This window comes from Dipodomys spectabilis, unplaced genomic scaffold (assembly GCF_019054845.1).
Source record: "Dipodomys spectabilis isolate Male_0828 unplaced genomic scaffold, ASM1905484v1 ptg000026l, whole genome shotgun sequence".
In the NCBI taxonomy this organism is placed as follows: domain Eukaryota; kingdom Metazoa; phylum Chordata; class Mammalia; order Rodentia; family Heteromyidae; genus Dipodomys; species Dipodomys spectabilis.
The window spans coordinates 7,011,185-7,032,137 of NW_024870703.1; the positions used below are offsets into that span (position 1 = coordinate 7,011,185).

Consider the following 20,953-nt stretch of genomic DNA (forward strand, 5'->3'; position numbering starts at 1 on the left):
CTTACAGCACTGGAAATAAAAAGAGGTGGCTGCTATCCACTAGGGAGTTATACTCAAGTACTACACAAAAGAGAGTTGGCACCAAGGACTTTAAGGCTTTATGTGACCTAACACACTTGAGATGTTTTAGGGAGGAGGAGACAAAGGGTCTCTGGGGCAAAGCTGAACATCCCCACTGCTGGAAAGACTCTCACCTTTGCTCGCCTAAGCTGTCAATGGGAAACTGAAAGTGCTTGTTGTTCTAGGGTGCAAGTGAATGCAATGACACTGAAGCTGCCATCATCTGATCTTTGTAGATCCTTTTGGGTGGAGGAGCCCAGGGGGTCAGGAGAGACCCTTTCTCCACCAGGTAAAGTCCTCAGAGGTACTGTTTTGTTGTCCCCTTCCCCACTTGGAGAGGGATGGAAAGGGGAAAAGCTCTCTCTGGAGGAGCAGGTAAGATCTGAATAACATGCATTTCTGTTCCCATTTTCTGATTGTGAGTCATGTGCTTCATTCTACCAGTGAGAGGACATGATTTAACTCTTTCCGTATGCAAAGCTTTCCCCCTACCTTTCCCCTGCTCTGGGCTAAGCAGAGCCAGCCCTAAAGAACCAAAGCAGTGAATCCATTTCCAGAACCGGAGACTTCTGTTTTGCTTTGGAGATCAGATTAATTTTATATATACATTTTCAAAAACCCACTTCTACATTATAGTCGTGAATAATAATTAACAATTCTCAGTGTCCCAGGAGAAGATTAAGGTCAAGCTTTAAGTTTATGCAGTCACAGTTTATGAAAGCATGACTAGTCCAAGTCTCTTGCCAAGGTCAAAGCAGCTCAGCAAAGGGACATTTCTGTAAGGCACAAAATTGCACAAGAAATTTATGTAAACCAGTCACTCTGACACGTTACTAGAAAACATGAGACTCCTAAAAAGTTTTCAGTGGAATACTTGGCTCTCAGTGTCCTATATTGCCCTATACCCATAAATAATAAAAAGGCTGATAACATTGCTTTATGTAAGCAGGCTTAGAAATCACTCTCTGATAAGTGCTTTTGACCTAAATCTTGTAGCGCCTCGATCTGACATATAACCCCACAACTGTGAAATTCTGTATGAGATTGAACAGTCTCAAACTGCCCACTGACCCAGCCATAAAGCAAGCAGAGATAAAGATTTTCAGTCCAACATGATACAATTAGACACTCACCTTCTATTTATTTCAGTGCAGCTAAGCATTTAACCTACTTAAAAGCCGAAGGTTTTTCATTAAAATACAAATGCATGTTTATCATTCATTCTATGTCACCTCCTCTTGCATTTTACAAATTAGTCTATTATGAATGAAAAGATTAGTTTGTTTCAGAGAAAGGGGTAAACAGGAATGGTTTCTGTAAAATCCTTCTAGACACACAAAGATAAAAGATGGCTTTACCACACAAAATAATCAGATACAAATAGCTATTCAGAAGCAACATACCTAAGGAACACTTTAATCAAATATTTAAGTTACCTGCCAAAAAGACCATGATCTCTTAAAAATGCAATGCGGATTAAAGTGTTATCTAACACAAGCAGAAAACTAACCTTGGAGTGGAAGTTTGAAATGTGTTCATCATAATTTTCATGTCTTTGGATAGAGAAACCAGCTTTTTCAGCTAGATTGCAAAACTGGTTTAAAGTATTCCCTCGGCGTGGAGCAAATACCATTGCTTTCCCCTAGAACGTTAAAAGAAATTCACACATTTTAAAACTGGAAGGCAATCAAACATAGCAGACATTGGTCAAAGCATTTAATGTATGGCTTTGGGATAGAAAAACTCGATTGTTTTGGAGACATCTATGCAGGATGCGCATTCACAGTGAGAATAATTTCCACAATAGATATACATCAAATAAGGAAATATACGTGTGTGTGTGTGTGTGTGTGTGTGTGTGTGTGTGTGTGTGTGTTTTAAGATCATCCTAGTTTGATCTGGAATTCTCTATGGCAATGCAGGCTGTTCTTGAACTTAGGACCCATTCCGGGCTTTATCCCAGTTTCTTATGAAATGTGGTACTCCATTCACACCTACCATCCATTTATTGAGCATCTTGGATGTATCAGACAGGAGGCTAGATGTCCATGGATACATCATCTCCTTCAGTCTCCAACCTGCCCCATGTTGCAGGTATTAGGTCTATTTTACAGGATGCTCTGAAAGGCTGCATAATTTGGCAAAGGTGATCAGAAACTCATTCACTTGACTCCCATGTGATGCTCCCCCTCTCTACTCCATTGTCTCCTTATTGGTAGCAGTGATGACAATGATAACGGCAGCTACCATTGTGCTAGGCGCTTCGCAAACCCTCTCTCAAATCTCTTCCACAATCTTCTCTAAAATCTCATACAGTAGACATTGCATTTTTCCAGATGATTAAACAAGCAGAGAAGGGTTTGGAGAACGTAAGGAGGAAATGTGGAACAAAGAGGATACTGAACTTTTAAAGAGAATGTTCACCGTTACACAGCTGGATCACCTCATGACAATCAGAAAGCAAATCACCAAACTGCTGAGCTAGAGGGACTTCGGCAATGATGCAGTCCAACCTCCACATTTTGAAAGGAAGAACCCTAAGTCCTCAGAGCTGACCAGCTGAGTCTTCTCATCCATCCAACGGGAAGAACAAAGCCTGCCTGGTCTTTTTCCCTCCAGCAAATTGTAAGGATCAAATGAGCTGGTGAATGTGAAAAATAATTTGAAAAGAAAGCTATCCTCATGTAAGATTAGAAAAATCTATATCACCCAACTGTGCTACCTCTTCCTCCCTCATTTACCTGCAAGAAAATAGGCTTATGCACTGTGAAGGACAGCAATGTCATGCTATGTTTACATGGACAGGTAAACACTCAGGCACATAATTGTAGCAGTACTAATCATGCCACTATACTTAAGGTTCTGTCTGTTTTTCCAGTATTAATTGCTATTTTCTGGCAGTTTTCTAACTTAGTAGCAAAAATTCATTTCTATGTGAAATTAGATAAAATACATGGTCTCCTCCATTTCTTTCTTTCCCTCCTTCTCTCCCTCTCTCCGTGTGTGTGTGTGTGTGTGTGTGTGTCTGTCTGTCTGTCTGTCTGTCTGTCTGTCTGTCTGTCTCAGAAGGAATGATCAGTAGGTCATTTTTAAAAAATCAATTCTAAGAACTGCCATTCTGGATTTCTGAATAATGAAGTTATTTCATTTTAAAGTCACCTACAAATATTGTCTTACAATTTCAAATGAAGAGTTAACTTTTTTCCCCCTGAGGCTTGAACTTAAGAGCCTGGGCATTGTCCCTGAGCTTTTGTGCTCAAAGCTAGTGCTCTACCACTTGAGCCAGGGCTCCATTTCTGGCTTTATGGTAGTTAACTGGAGATAGGTCTCATGGACTTTCTTGCCCATGCTGGTTTCAAACTGTGATCCTCAGATCTCAGCCTCCAGAGTTGCTAGGATTACGGGTATAAGCCACCAGTACCCAGTAAGGAGTTATTTTTTTTTTTTTGGAGGGGGGGGGTCTGGGCCTGGGCACTATCCCTCATCTCTTCAGCTCAAGGCTAGCACTCTACCACTTGAACAACAGTGCCACTTCCGGCTTTTTTCTGCTTATGTGGTGCTGAGGAATCGAACAAGCACTCTACCACTGAGCCACCTTCCCAGCCCAAGAGTTAATTTTTTAATAGCTATTATCTGAGCTATAAAGCATAATGTTAGAGGATGACAGATTGTTTTCATCTGATGTTTCACAAAGCTGATGTTCCTCACATCCAACCTACTGGAAGGCTGGGGGTGAGCAGTAAGGCGTAAGCTTATGTGTTCTACCCAAATGTTTCCTACGTTAGAGCTCAGTTCATATGTCCTTCCTTAACCAATATATCTAGAACAGAAGCTTCCTTCTTCCAAAACTCTCTGCTTCCTTGAACACTGAAGCTTCATTTTTGTTCTTAGAACTTGTCACCTCAGACATATATCAAATCCTTATTTGTTATTGACTGTCTCCTCTGGCTGGAATTCACGCTCCATGCAAGTTGGATCTAATGATGCTTTATTTAGTGCATTTGCTCAGCACTTTGTATATAGTAGGCACTCAGTCAATATTTGCTGAGAAAAATCTAAACTAAATCCAGATGGTGAATAAGCTGAAAAATGCATGGGAACTTGGGAACTCAAAGGCCACATTCTTGAGAAAAGATTTTTCTCCAAGAAGTTGTTAGTGCTATGGTTGGTATCAGAGGGCAGTAGTCTATGGTAGTCCTGTACCCATGATAAAGAAGAGAGAGCAGTCATTTTCACCTCCAATTACTCAGTTATGAATTTTAAATTGTTTCCTTTTATATTTAGGTGAATACAGACATTTTGGAGATGTGGAATAATATTTAGAAGGGAAAATAATACATGTTCATTCCATAAACATTTGCTGAGTCCTGCTGAGTGCCAGTCTCTGTCCTACCCTGCAGTGAAGGGGTTTAGAACCCCTTCTCTCTCCAGGATTCTGGGGAAGCAGGGTACTTCATCTGGGGAGCAGTACAACTAGAGGAATATGCCTTATGATTCAGGCTGCAAACAAGAAAGACAATATAGATTTCAAATTAGCCCATCACTTGAGAAAAGTTATTTTCAATTTACCATAGCACAACTTTCTAAGCACTCAGTCACATAATCACGTTAAAAGTCAGGATGAATACTCAATTGAATGTAAGATTTTGACGGATGTGCAGAAATTTGAGGGAATTCATTTATCCCTGGGGAAAAGATAAAGAAGTTCCACTAAATAACAATAGACTTGTTTATATTGTGAGCGCCGTTGTTGTTATTTTGTTAGACTACCCTATATTCATATATTAAAGGCTGTGTACTTCTGGGAAAAATAAGTATACTTCAGATTTATTTTAAAAGGAATGTGCTATGTCAATGAAATGCTTTTATTTCTTTTTCATTTCCAGGCAACTGATTATTAAGCACTGATTACATGGTTAAGCTTATGCTTATTTTCTGTTTCTCTACCTGGTTTCTGAGATGCTGCTTCCTCTGCCTCCTCTCCTCTTTTTCTCTCATTTTTCTCAGTCTACTTTCCTGGTTTCTTTCATTTATTTACTTCTCAATTGCCAGTGGCTCTGCTTAATTTTTCTTTATGTTGTACATAATTTTAAGCAATTGTACTGAGCCCATGGTTTCAACTATCACTTATATATTAGTGCTTCTCAAGTATTCCTTATTTCCATGTGTCTTTTTTTTTTTGCCGGTCTTGAGGCTTGAACTCAGGGCCTAGATGCTGTCCCTGAGCCTCTTTGTGCTTAAGCCTAGCACTCTACCACTTGAGCCAGAGCACCACTTCTGGCTTTTTCTGAGGATTTTATTGAAGATAGGAATCTCATGGTTTTTCCTGCCCAGGCTGACTTTGAACTACGATACTCAGATATCAGTCTCCTGAGCAGCTAGGATTATAGGTGTAAGCCATTGGCACTGGGCTTCCATGTACCTTTTTATCTCTACATGTGGATATTCTGATTAACTCATTCAATCTAAAATGGAGCTCATTATCTTTGACCCCAAACCTTGACATTCTCAGAGAACTACCCGTCAAACCAAACCTCACAGCCACACTGAGCTAAGTATCTACTAGATACTAAGTACTTCCACACTCATTACCCTTAAAGTGAATCTGTATCCCTGGGAATCACGCTATTGTCTCCCCAAACTTCAGTGCCGCATCTTATCACCTGCATTGATTTTAGCTGCCTCAGATAGTTCTCCAGGTGTATTCCGCATTGGTTCAAGGGTGACCTAGAGCATGCACGAGACCTATTTAAAACTCCTCCTTTTCCTAGGAATTCAATCAAGGGCCTTGTGAATGGTTAAGTGTGCACTCTACTACAGAACTACAGCTCTACTTTTATCTCCTTAATTGAGGTGCTGGCTAAACATTTTGTAACCAAAGGGTTTCTGCCACAAGGCTTAGAAACCACGTTGATGGGGCTGACCTCCTTGGGGATGGCAAGCAAGCCCCAGATGACCTGAGACATGTCTATAGCAACATCTTCATATCCTGCTGTTTTCCATTCTCACTTTAGGATCTAGTCCGAATGGAATTGTTGCAGTCCTCCTGTATCTCCTGTATCTCTCTCTCTCATACCTATGTGTTTCTCACCTGACCCACAATGCCTTTCCTACCTCTAATTCTTTGCCTGGTGAACTCTTTCTCATTCCTCAGCAACCAGCTAGCAAACCTCTGACCTCCTGACGCCTCTGCTGGTCCCCTTCCCCAGATGAGTCACATCCACTCCCTGCTGCATGCATTGCACCTCTGCTCTGCCCTTCACTGGTGGCAAACTGCTCACTTCACTCACAGTCTCTCACTGCAGGGTGAGCTCCCTCAGGGCAGGATTATGTTGATTTTATTCTATCCTTAGGTCCTCCCAGTGTCTAGCATCTGAGAGGCATTCAACACACACTTGTTCAATGAATCTCTCAGTGACTATCTATTCTTCATCTTTGATGCCAGTTCTGTTTATTAACTCTGAAATGGATAGTTCCAGGTAGACCTTGGTCCATACTGAACCCTGGAGGAGACTTGCTACTTTCATGTTCTCACTTACTCCAATGTAGCATCTTTTCTGTGACTAGAGTGACCTTTCTAGAACACTGGAGCACACTATTGGTCATAAACTTTCAATGGCTTCCACACAACAAAGCCCAGTTTCTTCACCATAATTTTCTTAGCTTTTCATAACATGGTAAATATCCCCAAACAAGCTCTTTCACTTTATCTCCTGACCCTTCTTTTTTTTTGGTATATATTTTTATTGTAAGAATTCTGTACCAAGGGGTTACAGTTCCATGAGTAAGGTAATGAGTCCATTTCCTATCGAGCATTGTTACCTCCTCCTTTGTTTTTCCTCTACCATCCTTTTGCTCCCCTTCCTGATTCCTCCCTCCCCTCCTGACCCTTCTTAACCCTAAGCCCCATACTAGATGGACATGTCTATACTCCAGCCAGGGCAAACTTCCTGTGGCCCCAAATACATTATGTTTTTCATATTCCATATGGGAGCATGATTGTTCCCTCCACCAGGAATGCTACTTTTTGTCCCCTTCCTCTGAGACTTAAAATGCCCTTCTGACAACCCAAAGCTAAGTGGACACAATTACCTTTTAGCAAATATTCTGGGGTACTTACTCACTCTCTGGGCTTTCTCTTGGCCAACTACCACCAGGTTGCATTGTAAAGCCTGGTAGCTCCTGTGTTAACTGTTCTGATATACTGTGAGTCTCATGGTACTCATCATTCACATTCACATCCCTTCCACAGCTCCTCAGCACAATGCTAGGCAGGCAGAGGGGCTTCATAAATATTTGGTGAACCAAAATTGAGTCTAAATCCTTGAACGTCTCTTATTCTATCAAAGGTATAAATTCAAAAGACTCATAAAACAAGTACCAACAGCTTCGGACTGTATTTTGTACCATCCCCTGTGTTTCCATCTGTGGGTATGGTATGTCTCCACAACCACATTAGCAGTTCCTGTGGGCAGAATCTACCTCAGGTCTATGTCCTCTGTAGAGAAGACAGCTTATGTATGCAATTCTGCACTTGGCAAGGGCCTTAGGCAAAGACTTCTTAGTTGTAGGCTCTTGTTCTGGAGGTCTTAAAACCATCTAGGGGTTGTAACAATAGAACCTATTGCTATAATCGATGTTTCCGGTGCACTACTCCTACAGGCTGGTGAGCCAGGGGTGGCTGAAGACAGCATTTTTTTTTCAAGAGCAGATGAGGACTTGCTGGGACCCAAGTATCTTTTCCAACTATTTCAGACAATCAAATTAAGCCCACCTACCCAAGGCAGTTTCCCTGAGATAAGAACAGCAGAGGTTTGTACAGATGTGGGCAGAGAGGGTTAAAACTACCATTGCTTTTGCCAGTGCAGTCATCTCCCTCTCTTACTGCTCAGTCCATAATCAAAGTGTCCTCTTTATCTAGGTAGGCAGTCCTAAGGATAATAGAGAGCTGCCCAGGTATTCAGGACATGTTTGGGGGTGGGGTGGGGGGTGGTGTTGGAGACACAGCAGGCGTGGGTATGTGTAGCAATCCCCAAAGTCCAGGTCAAGAAAATAGCATCCTTCCTGCCTGCCATTATTTCTCCAAGGAGAACACTTGGAGAGAACTTTCCATATCCTGTGTTTACCTTGGCCAGGAGTCTTTGCAGTTTTTCTGTAAGGTAACAAGTACAAATCTTGGACAGATATTCATAGCCAGTCATGGACACTACAGTGATGGGCTTGTTCACTTGCTATTTACAGGTGAGAGACTGAGGCTTTCAGAGCATGAGTGCAGTGAAAGGCAGAGGCCAAGTCACAGCCCAAGAAACCTCTCTGCAATAGGACGTAAGATCTCAGAATTTGTGAGCCCTGTTAGAGCTAAGATGGACTCCCTCACTTTCTCTTTCTTGAAGAAAACAGGGGCAAAATGAGAGGTGCTAGGGTCTATTTGTACTAAACTAGCCCTGCAATTCAACCTCCTATCAGGCAGACTAGCATCTCTTAGGACAAGTGTCTCATTTCTGAATTTTACAAGTTGGTATATCAATAGGAAAGCATTCGTCAATAGATGAGCATCTCCTGTGTACCTCACACTGCCAGAAGTCTAAATATATAAATATTTTCCAGTAGCGCACAGGAAGTAGTCCTGGTGGTTTTTGTTTTTTGTTTTTGTTTTCCCTCTTTAAGTAGCTCAGGCTCATCTCAAACTCATGATTTCACGCTTCAGCCCTGAAGTACTGTGATATATAGCACCATACCTGCTTAGTTCTACCCTTTTACAGGTAAAGACACTCGGGTCCAGGTTGTTAGTAAGTGTAGACTTGGGTTTTGTATGCAGACAGTAGTCTTTCTAGCCATTACACTTTGCCTCCTAGAGCATAAATGAGTCCAGTCAATGGCAGAGGGCAGATTAGAGCCTAAGTTCTCTGCCATTAGAGTCCAAATCACAATGGGGTCATTCTGTGAACATGAAGCCTTTGGCTGCAGTATGGGTCTTGCTCAGGATCTGGAGAACCTGTAGTATCCTGCAATCACCTAGCACTCAGGATCTACCACTCATGTTGTCTGTGAGCCACTGTGGTACCTTCAGTTTTTGGCCATAAAACCATCAGCTCAAGAGATACATATAAAGAACATTAAAACCAGCTTTAATTATAATGTAGTAAAACCTTGACTATGATCTTGGTCTTGAACTGTAATTTCCACAACTTGTCTACTTAGTGGAGGAGGTCCTTTGAGCATAGACTTGTGAACTCTGAGCACTTAAGAGGAGAGTCCAGTTCTGTGGGAACCCTTATGGCCCACCGTGCAAGATATAGGACTTTTAGACTGTGTATGGCAAAGTCTATGTGACCCTACTATGGTGGAACTGGGTGGAGGTCCAGGGGCACAAGCTCTCTGCCTCCCCAGACTTCCTACAAGGATGAAATTCCAGGTGGTATTTTCAGTAAGCCCATGTGCTTTCCACAACTCAGATCCCCCCTCTAATGGTGGCTCTCTTGCACTTCTAGGGCAGATACTTGGGCATGGATCATCCCATGAAGGGCCTAAGGAGGCCTCTTGCTGCTCCCATTGCTGGGGGAGGGGGTGGTAGCTCTACTTCACTCCCCCAGTTCCTCATAGAGAAGGAGCATCACCTGCTGCAGGGCCCTGCCTTCAGGGTTCAGGGTGAGTACTGGCTGTCAGTGTGATGGCTGCTCTCCTAGCTCAGAGACGGCTACTGTGTGGAGCCACACTTGAGACAGGGAGAACATGGTTCAGGGTTTAAGAGAGGGCATGGAAGAGCTGTTAGAGATTCCAGTCCAATCTGTATTTACTTCTATTCATAGCTTGGGCAGTTTTCTATTGTAAATCATGTGAATGATTCACAATAGATCTTAAGTAAATCATGCAAATCTGCTGCAAAATGGAGTATTTGCTACAAATAGGTTTTGAAGGGGTGTTGGTGACGAGTGAAGTACTGTTTGTGTAGCGTGAGATCTGGGAGTCCTTGAAAGCATTGTATTTATAGATAAGACATTTTCATAGAGGCCTTTGCATCCAACAATCTCCATGTACACCGTGAGACTCTTGGTCTTGCAAATGCTTGCAAGAATCACCCAAGGATAACGAGGGAGATGAAGAGGCCCAGAAGAGGCTCTACCTACTCTGACCCTTACCTTGGGCAGCCTCCTCGACTGTGGCAGCAGCTGATGGTAGTCTGGCACATGCTCCTCCCTTGCCTTGAGACCTACTACCCATGTCTCAGGGGGAACTAAGGTGGACAGTTTAATTGCATTGATTGCCACTGCGAAGCTGGGGTTATTCCTCTGAAAGGCCTATTTAAAGTTTCTAAGCTATATAGAGATAACAAAATAAAAAGCAATAGTGTAAGGCACAGGATGATTATCAAATTGCTCTGGGACCCTTCAATGTGAAATAGATACAAAGGAAACATTGAAAGGCATTAGTGTGTAAGTCTACTGAAGTCAGAAGCCTAGAGTCTTTTACAAAAATACTTTTAGAAACAAAAGTTTAGAAACAAAACACTCACAATCTCTCTCTCACACACATACACATATATACACACATGCACACTGCAGTCATCTCAGATAAATGTAGAGTTACTATCTTAGATTACATTAATATTGTTAACCTATTTTAGATTCCTGTGGCACAGCAAGAGTCTTATATACTTATAAGATTTTTTTAAATGCATGAGCTTTAAACTCGTTTCCTTACTTTAAATAGATGTATATTAACTCTCCGTTTAGGCTGCAGGACCTCCTAGCTTAGTATAACAGCCCAACAAAATAAGAGTGGATACAAACTCTGTAATTTACTCACAGGCATAAATGGATATATAAATGTAAAAATGTGCACAATATTTTATGCCATGCTTGGTTTCATTGTGACCTAATGTTTATAATATGTAAATAATGGCTTCCTTTTAAAGCAAAGAACTTTTAATATACAGATTCATCTGAAAGTCCTTTTTCTTTACCATGAACAGAAATAAAAAGAAGAAAGTATTCTTTTGCAGTAAATAAATACCCAATGACAAAGGTTACCATTGAAGGGATTAAAAATGACAGAAGTCAACAGAAAACTTTCAATATCATACTTCCACTTTAATATGAAGATATTGTTATCAAAGGAAAAGACTCAAGAAATTCTTTGATAAAAATAATCTCACACTATCTTTGAAGCAGTTTCATTTATTTTACTACCCACTGTGTTTCTTATCAGAAGGCCAAGGGTAAGAAGTTTCCTAGTTATGATTATGAAAGAATCTGATAGATCAGAAGACCCAATTGAAGTTGGACATAATAAGTATTAAAGTATTACATGACATTAATCCTGCCATTCCATTACTCTCTCCATCTTTGTGCACAGACTAATTATTCTGTAGCCAGTATTCAGGAGAAAATAGAGACATACTTACTGTGGAATGGAGTAATCTCTTTACTGCATCAACAAGACTGGCTCTGTACTGGTCCAGAAAGAGGCTGACATTGAGAAGAGAGAAGAATCCAGATTAAACTGGGTCTACAAGTTTAATGACACTAATAGTAATACATACAAAGCTAATTACACATGTTTACTCAACACTAAAAAAAGCGATTGTTTCCCTCCACTGAAGTGTTCTCACTGGTGAAAGATGATTAATAAAGATGATACCTGTCAGTGTTATCCAGCTAAGTCTAAGCCCTCAACATGCTATAACCAGAATTCACATATGACTAGATAATAGGCTCATATTTACCAATTTCTAAGCTGCTCTTTGGTGGACATGGAACACTCTATTGCCTTCATTAGAGCCCAGTCTTCCCTAGAGTTACCACCTGGGGTGCTGTGAGGCTGCCCTCTAAAAAGAAAGCACCAACCCACCTAGAAAGGTGTCAGCCAATTATGTATGCCTCCCCCACCCCCAGTCACTAGTAAAAGCACTGAGGTAAGACTCAACCAGTGACCAAGGAGTGAACAGCTCCTGAACTATGGCGTAGGTTTTCTCCTCTGACCTTCATGTTGATTCTTTTTCATTCACTTTGACTTTTCTTTGTTCTCTAGTCTCTTCAGCATTTCTGTTGCTCTGTTGTCCCTGCGGTTGGCTCAGTATACTTGACTTCACCAGGCCTTGTGTTGGAAGTTTAGAACACAAGTTTCTTCACCTGGACTTCCAGGTTCCCTGACTCAAGGTTGGGTTACTTGGCAGGTGATGACAAGTTAGTTAACTTAGCCATATCCAGTGTTACGGTTTTCACATCTCTCTCCAAATTCACATGATGGAAACTCAATTCATCATGCAATAGTGTTGGGAAGGCAGGAGTTTGACCCCATTTTGTCCTCTGGCCTCCTCTCGTGTGAGGCATAGGGATCCTTCGACCTTCAAGGGACTATCTTGGAGGAAAAGCCCAGGCTCTTGCCAGACACCACATATGCCGGCATCTTAATTCTGTTGATTATAAATTATCCAGTTTCTACATTCTGTGATAATGGCACAAAATGGACTAAGACACTAGAGACTTTTATGGGGAATTTCCAGGGGATGCAGTTGAGCAGGGAGGGGTGAAAGTACCCAATACTGAAGGCACACAGTAAAAAGCTGGCTTCCAACATGTGACTCTTACAGCATCTGGAGAGTGGTATAGCACAGCTAGCAAGAGAAGGTGAAGCTGCCAGTGTGTCAACAATGTCCACTGGTGAGGACCATATTTTTCTTTTCTTTGCTGGTCTTGGGGCTTGAACCCTGGGCCTGGGAGCGGTCCCTGAGCTCCAGACTAGTGTGCTACAAGTTGAGCCACAGCACCACTTCTGGCTTTTTCTGAATAGTTTATTGGAGATAAGAGTCTCATGGACTTTCCTGCCTGGGCAGGCTTCAAACCATGATCCTCAGATCTCAGCCTCTTGAGTAGCTCAGATTACAGGTGTGAGCCACTGGCATCTGGCGGGATCACTATTTTCTGAACCCCAAACTGGGATCCATGGCCTGATAAACTCTAGAGTAGTCTTTGAAAATCCTGGAATGTCCAGGATGTTTGCTGCCAGCATCATGGATTTCCCACTGTATGTACAGCATTGAAAATCAGTAAAGAGTTAGGAAAGAAAGAGGCTCTAGCCTGTCCTTATGGGAGTTACACTATCCTAGGGAAATGAGTCAGACATAAGAACATATCAACTAAATACAAATGCCAGAGGCACACACATCTTTTTTTTTTCTTCAAATTTTTTATTGTGATGAAGTGGTTACATAATTCTCCAAATTTCACAGTATTATGGAATAGTGAAGCTTAGTTTAAAGTCACAAACACATTCTAACTTTCCTGGAGCAAATTGTCTATCATAGTCTATAACAGTTATGAGTTCTATGAGCTTTGCAATAGTTATTTCTTCCACATTGGGTGATATGTACATTTCTTTTGTTTTGCATAGCATCATCTGTTCCCTCTTTCCCATCGCTACCATTGAGTTGCTTAGTTCATTTTGGTCAATGTCCAGTGTAGCTGATGGGTCCCGCTGTTGTATGTTTTTCCCTGATTCCCTCTAATTCCACACACATCTTTTTGATAACTAAGTATTTAATACCTACTGAGCTGAATACTGGGTGCTGATAACCTCCATGAGTTTTTCAGTGGATTAACTTATTTAATCCTCACGTTGGTTCCTATGAGGTGGTTATTGTTGCTATTACCATTCCTGTTGTCCACATTTTATTGCCAAGGAAACTGAGGCACAGTGAAACATCATATAGCTGCTAGTGGCAAGGCTAGGACACACCTACATGGCATGGTGGCAGGGCAGTGCTCTGGGCCAGTTTCATACCACCTCTTTTGTCTAGTTCCATCTGTTCCTAAGCTGACGTAATGCAAAGAAGAGGGGACAGGGCAGGATAAAGGTCCTCAGATGATTGGAGCTAGGCAAGCATGGCTAGAAAACCATCCCTGGGTACTTAGTCCTTAGTGATCTCTTTCTTTTATAAGCTTTGTGCCAGAAGTAGAGCATTTGGGATTCTTCCCCAGGACTGTCCTCCTCTCACTCAGGATCTCAACTTCTTGAAGGTAGAGAACATCCTTTATGCACAACAGTGTGAAGGTCGCTGGACTCCTAGAGACAAGCAGCCCTGTATGGAGAGGTCAGTGAAATGACAGCGTGTGGCTGGGAAGTGCAGGAGACACGCTGCTTTGGCTTCAGGGCCATGTGTTCTATGCTGTGTTTTTGCAATTAGAAGGACTATTTTACTTCATAAAAATGGACAACAATGTCTTTTAAACAAGGGAGACAGTGAATCTACTTTTGAAAAGGCATCTTAACACAAGTCTGAAGGAATTGCTTTGGAAAGCAATGTTCTAACCCTTAAATAGCTTAGATGTCCTCACTTACAGTGAGTAACACCCTAACTCCAGCAATAACATGCTGTGCATTAGCTTTTAGGAGCCTAGGTGAGGAGTGTTCTCAGTGTGAGTGCTAGAGATGAGTTCTGTCTGTTTTGGCCTCCTGGCTCCCCTCACATAGCATGCTAATCTGGTATCTCCTGCTTCAGGGCCTGGTCTCATTCTTCATGGGGCTAATTGTAAGTTGCAGCTGTCTATGGGAGGCTGCTGTCCTCCCTCAGAGGGAGCTGTGTTTGGAGCCACATTTCAGCTAGTGGGGACTATGGTTCAATTAAATAGTGTTCTGGCTTTGATCATTCTACTCTGTGACCTTAGGCAAGACATTTCCCATGATGCCTCTGTCATTAAAGGCCTACCAATATGGCTGTGGTTGACATCAACTTACTGCTATATGTTAGTTCCTAAGTCTTGTTGTATACCTGCACAGCATAGGAGATTATTTTAGGGATGGGAACTAAGCAGTGAGTGAGAGAAAAAAAACCCTCAAAGAGCTTCTATCTGCATTCACTTGTGCTTCAGTGCAGGGCTCACAGAGATGGCTTATGAGTTCTCCTCACCACTCGATGGGCAGTTCATCGCCTCCCTTGAAGCAGAGGGAGTTCACACAGGGTCTTGGTTTCAATGACTCTAACTGGGTTCTACACAGCCTTTCTCAGTGCTGTTGGGGCTGAATCAACATTTAGGTAGGATTTTTCACCAGATAGATTCCAATTTGATGATTCTTTAGTTTGAGATGGAGACATGGGGACAGAAATTTATGAGGTTTTCAAGAAGTCAGTGCATGGTGTCTTTGGACACTGTAAACCAGTGGAAGGCTCTTCTATGAAGGGTACTTTGAGCAACAGAAAAAGTATTCTCTTCAGATGAGCTAGAAACCTTGCGTGGCATAGAAGAATCCTATCACTTTCCATCCAGCAGCTAGCAACCTGGGAAAACATTTTCATCCTTCACAAAGCTATATGTTTAACTCCTAGAGTATGGAATACATCTAATTCAAACACTTCAAAAATTCACTATTAAGTCATTTTGATTTGTGATTATCATTAGGGATTGATGAGGAAGTAATTAATTAAAAAGTGACCACTTCAGAACACTGTCTTATTCTTTAAAGAGGTAATATCTTTAGTTTTAATAATTGAGCATACTGTTTTTGTTTTATGAAGGAAACTATCAATCTGAGGAAATATCTCTGTTGGTCACTCAGGCCTCTAGAATATCTGGCTGGCTGGATCACTCTTGGTTTATACCTGTGTATTCTAAGAGCTGGTAAAACTGTTAGAAAAAGCTGAGCTTGATGTATGTCTTTACAAAGTATTCTTTCTACTTAATTTTGGTAATAGTGACAAAGAAGTTAACATCACAGCAAACTGGAGAGGGTAGCTTACCACCCAGCACACATTCTAGACACAGTTATGTCAAAGATAAATGGCATCTACTCTATCATTCCCAAAAGTAATTCTTATAGTTCTCTAAAAGATTTTTATTCCAAGCAAGCTCACGTTTCTACTTAGCTCTGATGCAGAATTTATAATGCTTTGTAGAGTACGTCATATGAGCAATTTCAGTGTGCTTTAGTGGGAGTGATATGTAATCTCCTGAAAATTCACCCCTCAAATAAGTCCTAATGGCTCAGAGAACAGTAGTAGCTTAAGTGGATCTATTTAAAAAGGCTGAGTGGGTCAGTGATGGGGTTGGCGATATCATTTCAACTCTCTCCTCAGTTACTGATCAAAATACATTGCCAGTCCAGTTTGGTCATTAAGCACACACACACACACACACACACACACACACACACACACACACACTCTCTCTCTCTCTCTCTCTCTCTCCTTTATGTCACTGCTTGTGGCAGGAACTTGTTTTGTTCTGACACAGCAAAGGTGTTGGGCCATTTTCATTGCTTTCCTTAGAATCGGGATTGTATGCAGAGCACAGAGTACTCAAATTCCTCTTATAGGAAAATTTATCAGTGCAGAGTGTTAGGAAACATTTCTTTCTTCAATATTCATAGAAGGAAGCCCTCTATATGTTGTTTTCATGGGAAAATGTGCTATGTTACATTCCCTGGTTTGTTTTTTAACTTTCAGCAGAGGGATACCCTCTTTCAATAATTATCAACTGATTTTTATGGGCGGTCAGAGTAATGCAATATGCTACTATCGAGCTGTGAGATCTAGGATAATTCATGTATTTTTTCCTTAGGGACTGAGTCTTTCCAGGAGTGAGGTGAAAGAGATGGCTAGAATTGGTTTAGGATCTTTTCAGGTGTAAGAGCTATGGCTGTGATTTAGTACTATCCAAGGTAAGAAGATAACTTTTACAGTCTATAGTATTTCTATTTTTAGGGAAAAAATACCATTTTCATGAAAGCAGCTTAAAACTTCAACCTTTTCCCATTATTTAGGGAAATATTTAACAGGATAGGAAAAAAAAAAAAGAAACAACCTATAATATGCACCCAATGTAAAGATTCTGAGAGTACGCAAGGAGGGGCATATACGGGCTCATGTACATGCCCCCATTTTTCTCCAAAGTCTCAGGTACAGATGCTTCCATTGTTCTGCATATACATCTCCAGGGGTCATGGCATTTCAGATGGATGGCATTTCAGACATGCTAAGACTCTTGAGAATACAAATGTATAGAAAGAGTCATTCCTACTTTTGCAGAGCTACAATAAACTGGAGAGCCATCCAACAGTGAATGAAGGTGTCCATTGGATTAAAAAAATATCTTACACCTAGACCTTTAGACTATATTGTAATCGAAGAGGAGTCTGGAAAGGCAGGCTTAAAATTAACAAGCACTCAATATTTTCAATGCAGCAAGGACCAAGCTGGACTGCATTCTGACAGAAAGGAATCCTTATATTAACGTCAACATTAAACAAGTCAGCTGAGGAACTTAATAGGCAGGTTTTCCCCTATACCTGTGGTTAAATATTCTAATATTTTGATGTTTGTCAACAGCATCTTTTTGCAGGTGTGACTGTACCTCGATTGTTTTCCTTCTGTTTATTTCAAAGTTGACATTTTACAAGTTATTCAGGAACTGTTGAACCATGAAACTATTTTTCATTGTCAAAAATGCTGAATGGTGAAGTAATGACTAGCTTTCACAGTTCACCTCTTTATTTTATAATCTAGTTGAGCTAGTAAATTTGGATGTGAAGTATGAGACAGTTGCTTCTTGGAAATAAGTTATTTTCTCCTACTGCCCACAGGCTTATGAATGTTTGAATGTAAATACATGAATATATGAGGGATTTAAGAACATAAACATATCACCGTTTGTTGTAATCAGATGCATTCTACTTGAAGCACAATGTGGGTTTGGAATAGGTTTGTGAATAGAGCTTGTTTTCATGTAAATGGGATCAAGCAGTAGCACTGGTTAGCTATTCAGGGAATCAGACAATGCCACCCTTGCTGGAAATGCTTCAATAAGAATTTAATCCATGTACCTAATATTTGAACTCCAACTCTTGCTTCATATTCCTGAGGCCTAATCCAGATCTCATTGACTGACAATGAGTAAAGGAGAGTGTGAGACTTAGCGTGATCTATTTATGTGTGGTACTGGCATTTCAAGTTTCATCTTGGAGGTAGCATTCTATAAAGAGCTTTCTTTCCCCTCCTCTGTGACTGTTCTAAAAAAAAATGCAGCATGGCCTTCCTGCCCCTAGAAGCAGGAACCATGGGATAACTCCTATAGAGCAACACCAAATCAACAGGACAAAAAGAACACACCGAGTTCTGTGCTTCACTGCTATATGTCCAGTATGCATATTATAAACATCACTCTACTCTCTAAGTTTCTAAGCAGCTTACCCTTCTCTGTGGATATGAAGAGAGACCATTACCGAAGCATTTCTTTTGGAAATAATATCGGCATTGCAGTGAGAGTAGCTTAATGTTTCACATTTACAAATGGGGAATTACAAACGGGCTGACATTCTGGCACTTACAACACCAGGGGGAAAAAAAAACCTTAACAACAATTCATGCATAGAAAAGCCATTTATAAAATGAAGCTCAGTGTATTTAGTTCATTTGAATTCATAAAATTTCACATATACTAGATGTGTGTATGCATACCTATAACACTGCATTATGTTATATATTTGCAACAGATGAAACATGCATTATGTTTATTAGTTATACAAGGCCCTGTTGTCAGCGAGGGAAAAAGATGATTTTTCAAACATGTTGTGCAGCTATTTTTAATCTGAGAACATTAATCAGAAAAGAGCTTAAATCTTACTTCCTCTGCTTGTCTCTCTGATACAAATAGGATGACATGGTGTGAGTGGCCATAACACAAGGTATGACACAGCCAGGTCGTTTTGATATTTACATGAAGGGCAAATTTAATTGTAAATCTCTTGGTTGGACCTGCCTTTTGCCACATCATCAGAGCCCATCGACTGGGACCCTAGTTAAAACCTTCAAGAAGACACTGCTCCCTTCCCTCTTGCTGCTGCTCTCTGATCTGACTCCCTTGCTTAATCTGATCTAATCCAGACAGCATTATCTTCATCTGTGCAATGAAACCTGGAGGATCCTTTCTCAAATTTAGTGAGGAAAGGCATTTACTAAATTACTTGCACAAATCACATGAGATTTTAGCTCCTTATTTTTCATTCGAAGAGAGATGTAGCAGCAAGGTATTTTATCAATGATTACTCAGGAATCTAGGTTTCTCCCATTTTTAGAATAAGGTTTTTGGAAATGAGGTGTCCCAAGAAACTAAAGGGACCATGAAAACCTCAAAAATCCAAGCTAAAAATAGAACAAAATATTCATTGTTCATGGAGAAGTAGTTTGTGGGAGAAAGAAACAAAACAAAAACAAACCAAATCCCACTGATTTTGGTAGAGAAGTTATAGATTAAAAATCACATTCAAATAATGATAATTAGAAAATTACTTCCTGAAATTTTCATTCAATTTTCCTCTAGGCAGTCTTCTCTGGATTCTTGATCTTATGAATGGGCTTATCAAAATAACAGAATTTTGGAATCTGGACTTGCGGGTATTTTCAAATCTAAAGTGTCATATTAATTATCATGATAAAACTACAAGGAAGATCTTACTCTTGACAGGGCTAATGCTTGTGTTGTCCATATTTCATATGCTGAAATAATTATTACTCAAACTGCATGAAATACATGAGATTAGTTGAAATAATTACTAAAATCGGATTCATGTTTATCTTGAAACTTAGGATGAGACTTTCAGTAACAAATAAGTAGACTGGGCTCACAAGAAAGACAAAATGTCTAATGTACATATATTTTTAAAAAGCAGGTGCCTGACAAAGATTTGAATGCTTTTATTTACATAAGAATAAAATGTAATTTTATAATTTTTGTATTGTATATAGTTAAATATCATATTGAGTGCACTGAAACCATTAGATAGCAAATACACACTTTAAGAAAGGCTATTTCCCAAAAGGTATTCCACAGATGAGGTTTATTTTCTGGAGAGTAACATGTGTGTGTACATGTATATATTCCCTTATATCAATAGTCTGATCTCTCCTAAGAAGTAAGCTAATTGAGCTGTTTGTGTTGATAAACTCCTTTTTCTCCAGACTATTCCTCTCCGAGCCATAATTATTTGCAATTTGCCTAAGTCGTCCATTTACTGATACGTCAAGCATGAAACAGAGGCAATTCCAGAAAATGGAAATGCTTCTCAAAATCAATCTTTGGGAAATAATGTGGTAGAAGTTACTGTGTGATAGAAGACTACCTTATAACTGTCACATGGAGATGAATATTAATTTGTTGAGGTTAAGGTGGCTTTGTGCTTCATTTGTTGACTTTGCTTAGCCGTTGTCAGCAAGGCAGCACAGCCCAATGACTCTAGCAAAGCTATTTTTTTTTCTAACAGGAGTTTTATGATTTTTATGTACTTACCAGTCAGCACACATAACAATGTCAAAATGTCCTTCCAGTTGAGAGACATCTGTCTCATTATCCCATCGTAAAACGCTTGAGGAGAAAAAGATTTAAAAAATTATACTTAGGCTTTTTTTTTAACTTTTGATTTTTGAGCTATTAACATTATTTTTGTGGCACTTGAAATTATTTAAAAGGCATATACAAATTTTATTTCAAAAGATATAATAAAAATAGGAGGTAACTGTCTTCTACATTTTATTTACTCTTCAACTCCACAAGAGGAAGAATTCTTTATTTAAATATAATAGTTAAGTTTTTGCTAGTTTCAATAGGTTTTGTAGACAAACTAAGGGAGAAATAGCTTAGCGCACTGTAGTCATTAGAATGAGTCTAGATCTTTAACATGAATGAGGCACATACTGAAACTAAAGTACTTGCCATCTGATTGGAATACTAATTTATAAAAATAAATGATATAAACAGTGTATAAGTACCCCCACCTGGCATGTCAGCTGCATTTCTTATTGCTAAAATGAACAATTTGGAAAGTTGGAAGAAAACAATACACAACTTCCACTTGGTAGATCTCAGTTTGTAAGCATACTTTACCTTTCTCCTACAGTCACAAT

General features: G+C 40.2%; 1 protein-coding gene across 2 annotated transcripts in view; it reads right to left on the bottom strand.

Annotated features, from left to right (window-relative positions):
- Camkmt (calmodulin-lysine N-methyltransferase) overlaps window positions 1-20,953 on the bottom strand; it is a 355,009-nt gene that overhangs the window by 4,618 nt on the left and 329,438 nt on the right. For both annotated transcript variants that reach the window (XM_042675543.1, XM_042675542.1), the window contains 3 exons: window positions 20,340-20,414; window positions 11,465-11,528; window positions 1,571-1,702 (listed from right to left, as the gene is read on the bottom strand). In XM_042675543.1, coding sequence (XP_042531477.1) covers window positions 1,571-1,702; window positions 11,465-11,528; window positions 20,340-20,414 — 271 coding nt within the window. The remainder of the gene's footprint in view (window positions 1-1,570; window positions 1,703-11,464; window positions 11,529-20,339; window positions 20,415-20,953) is intronic.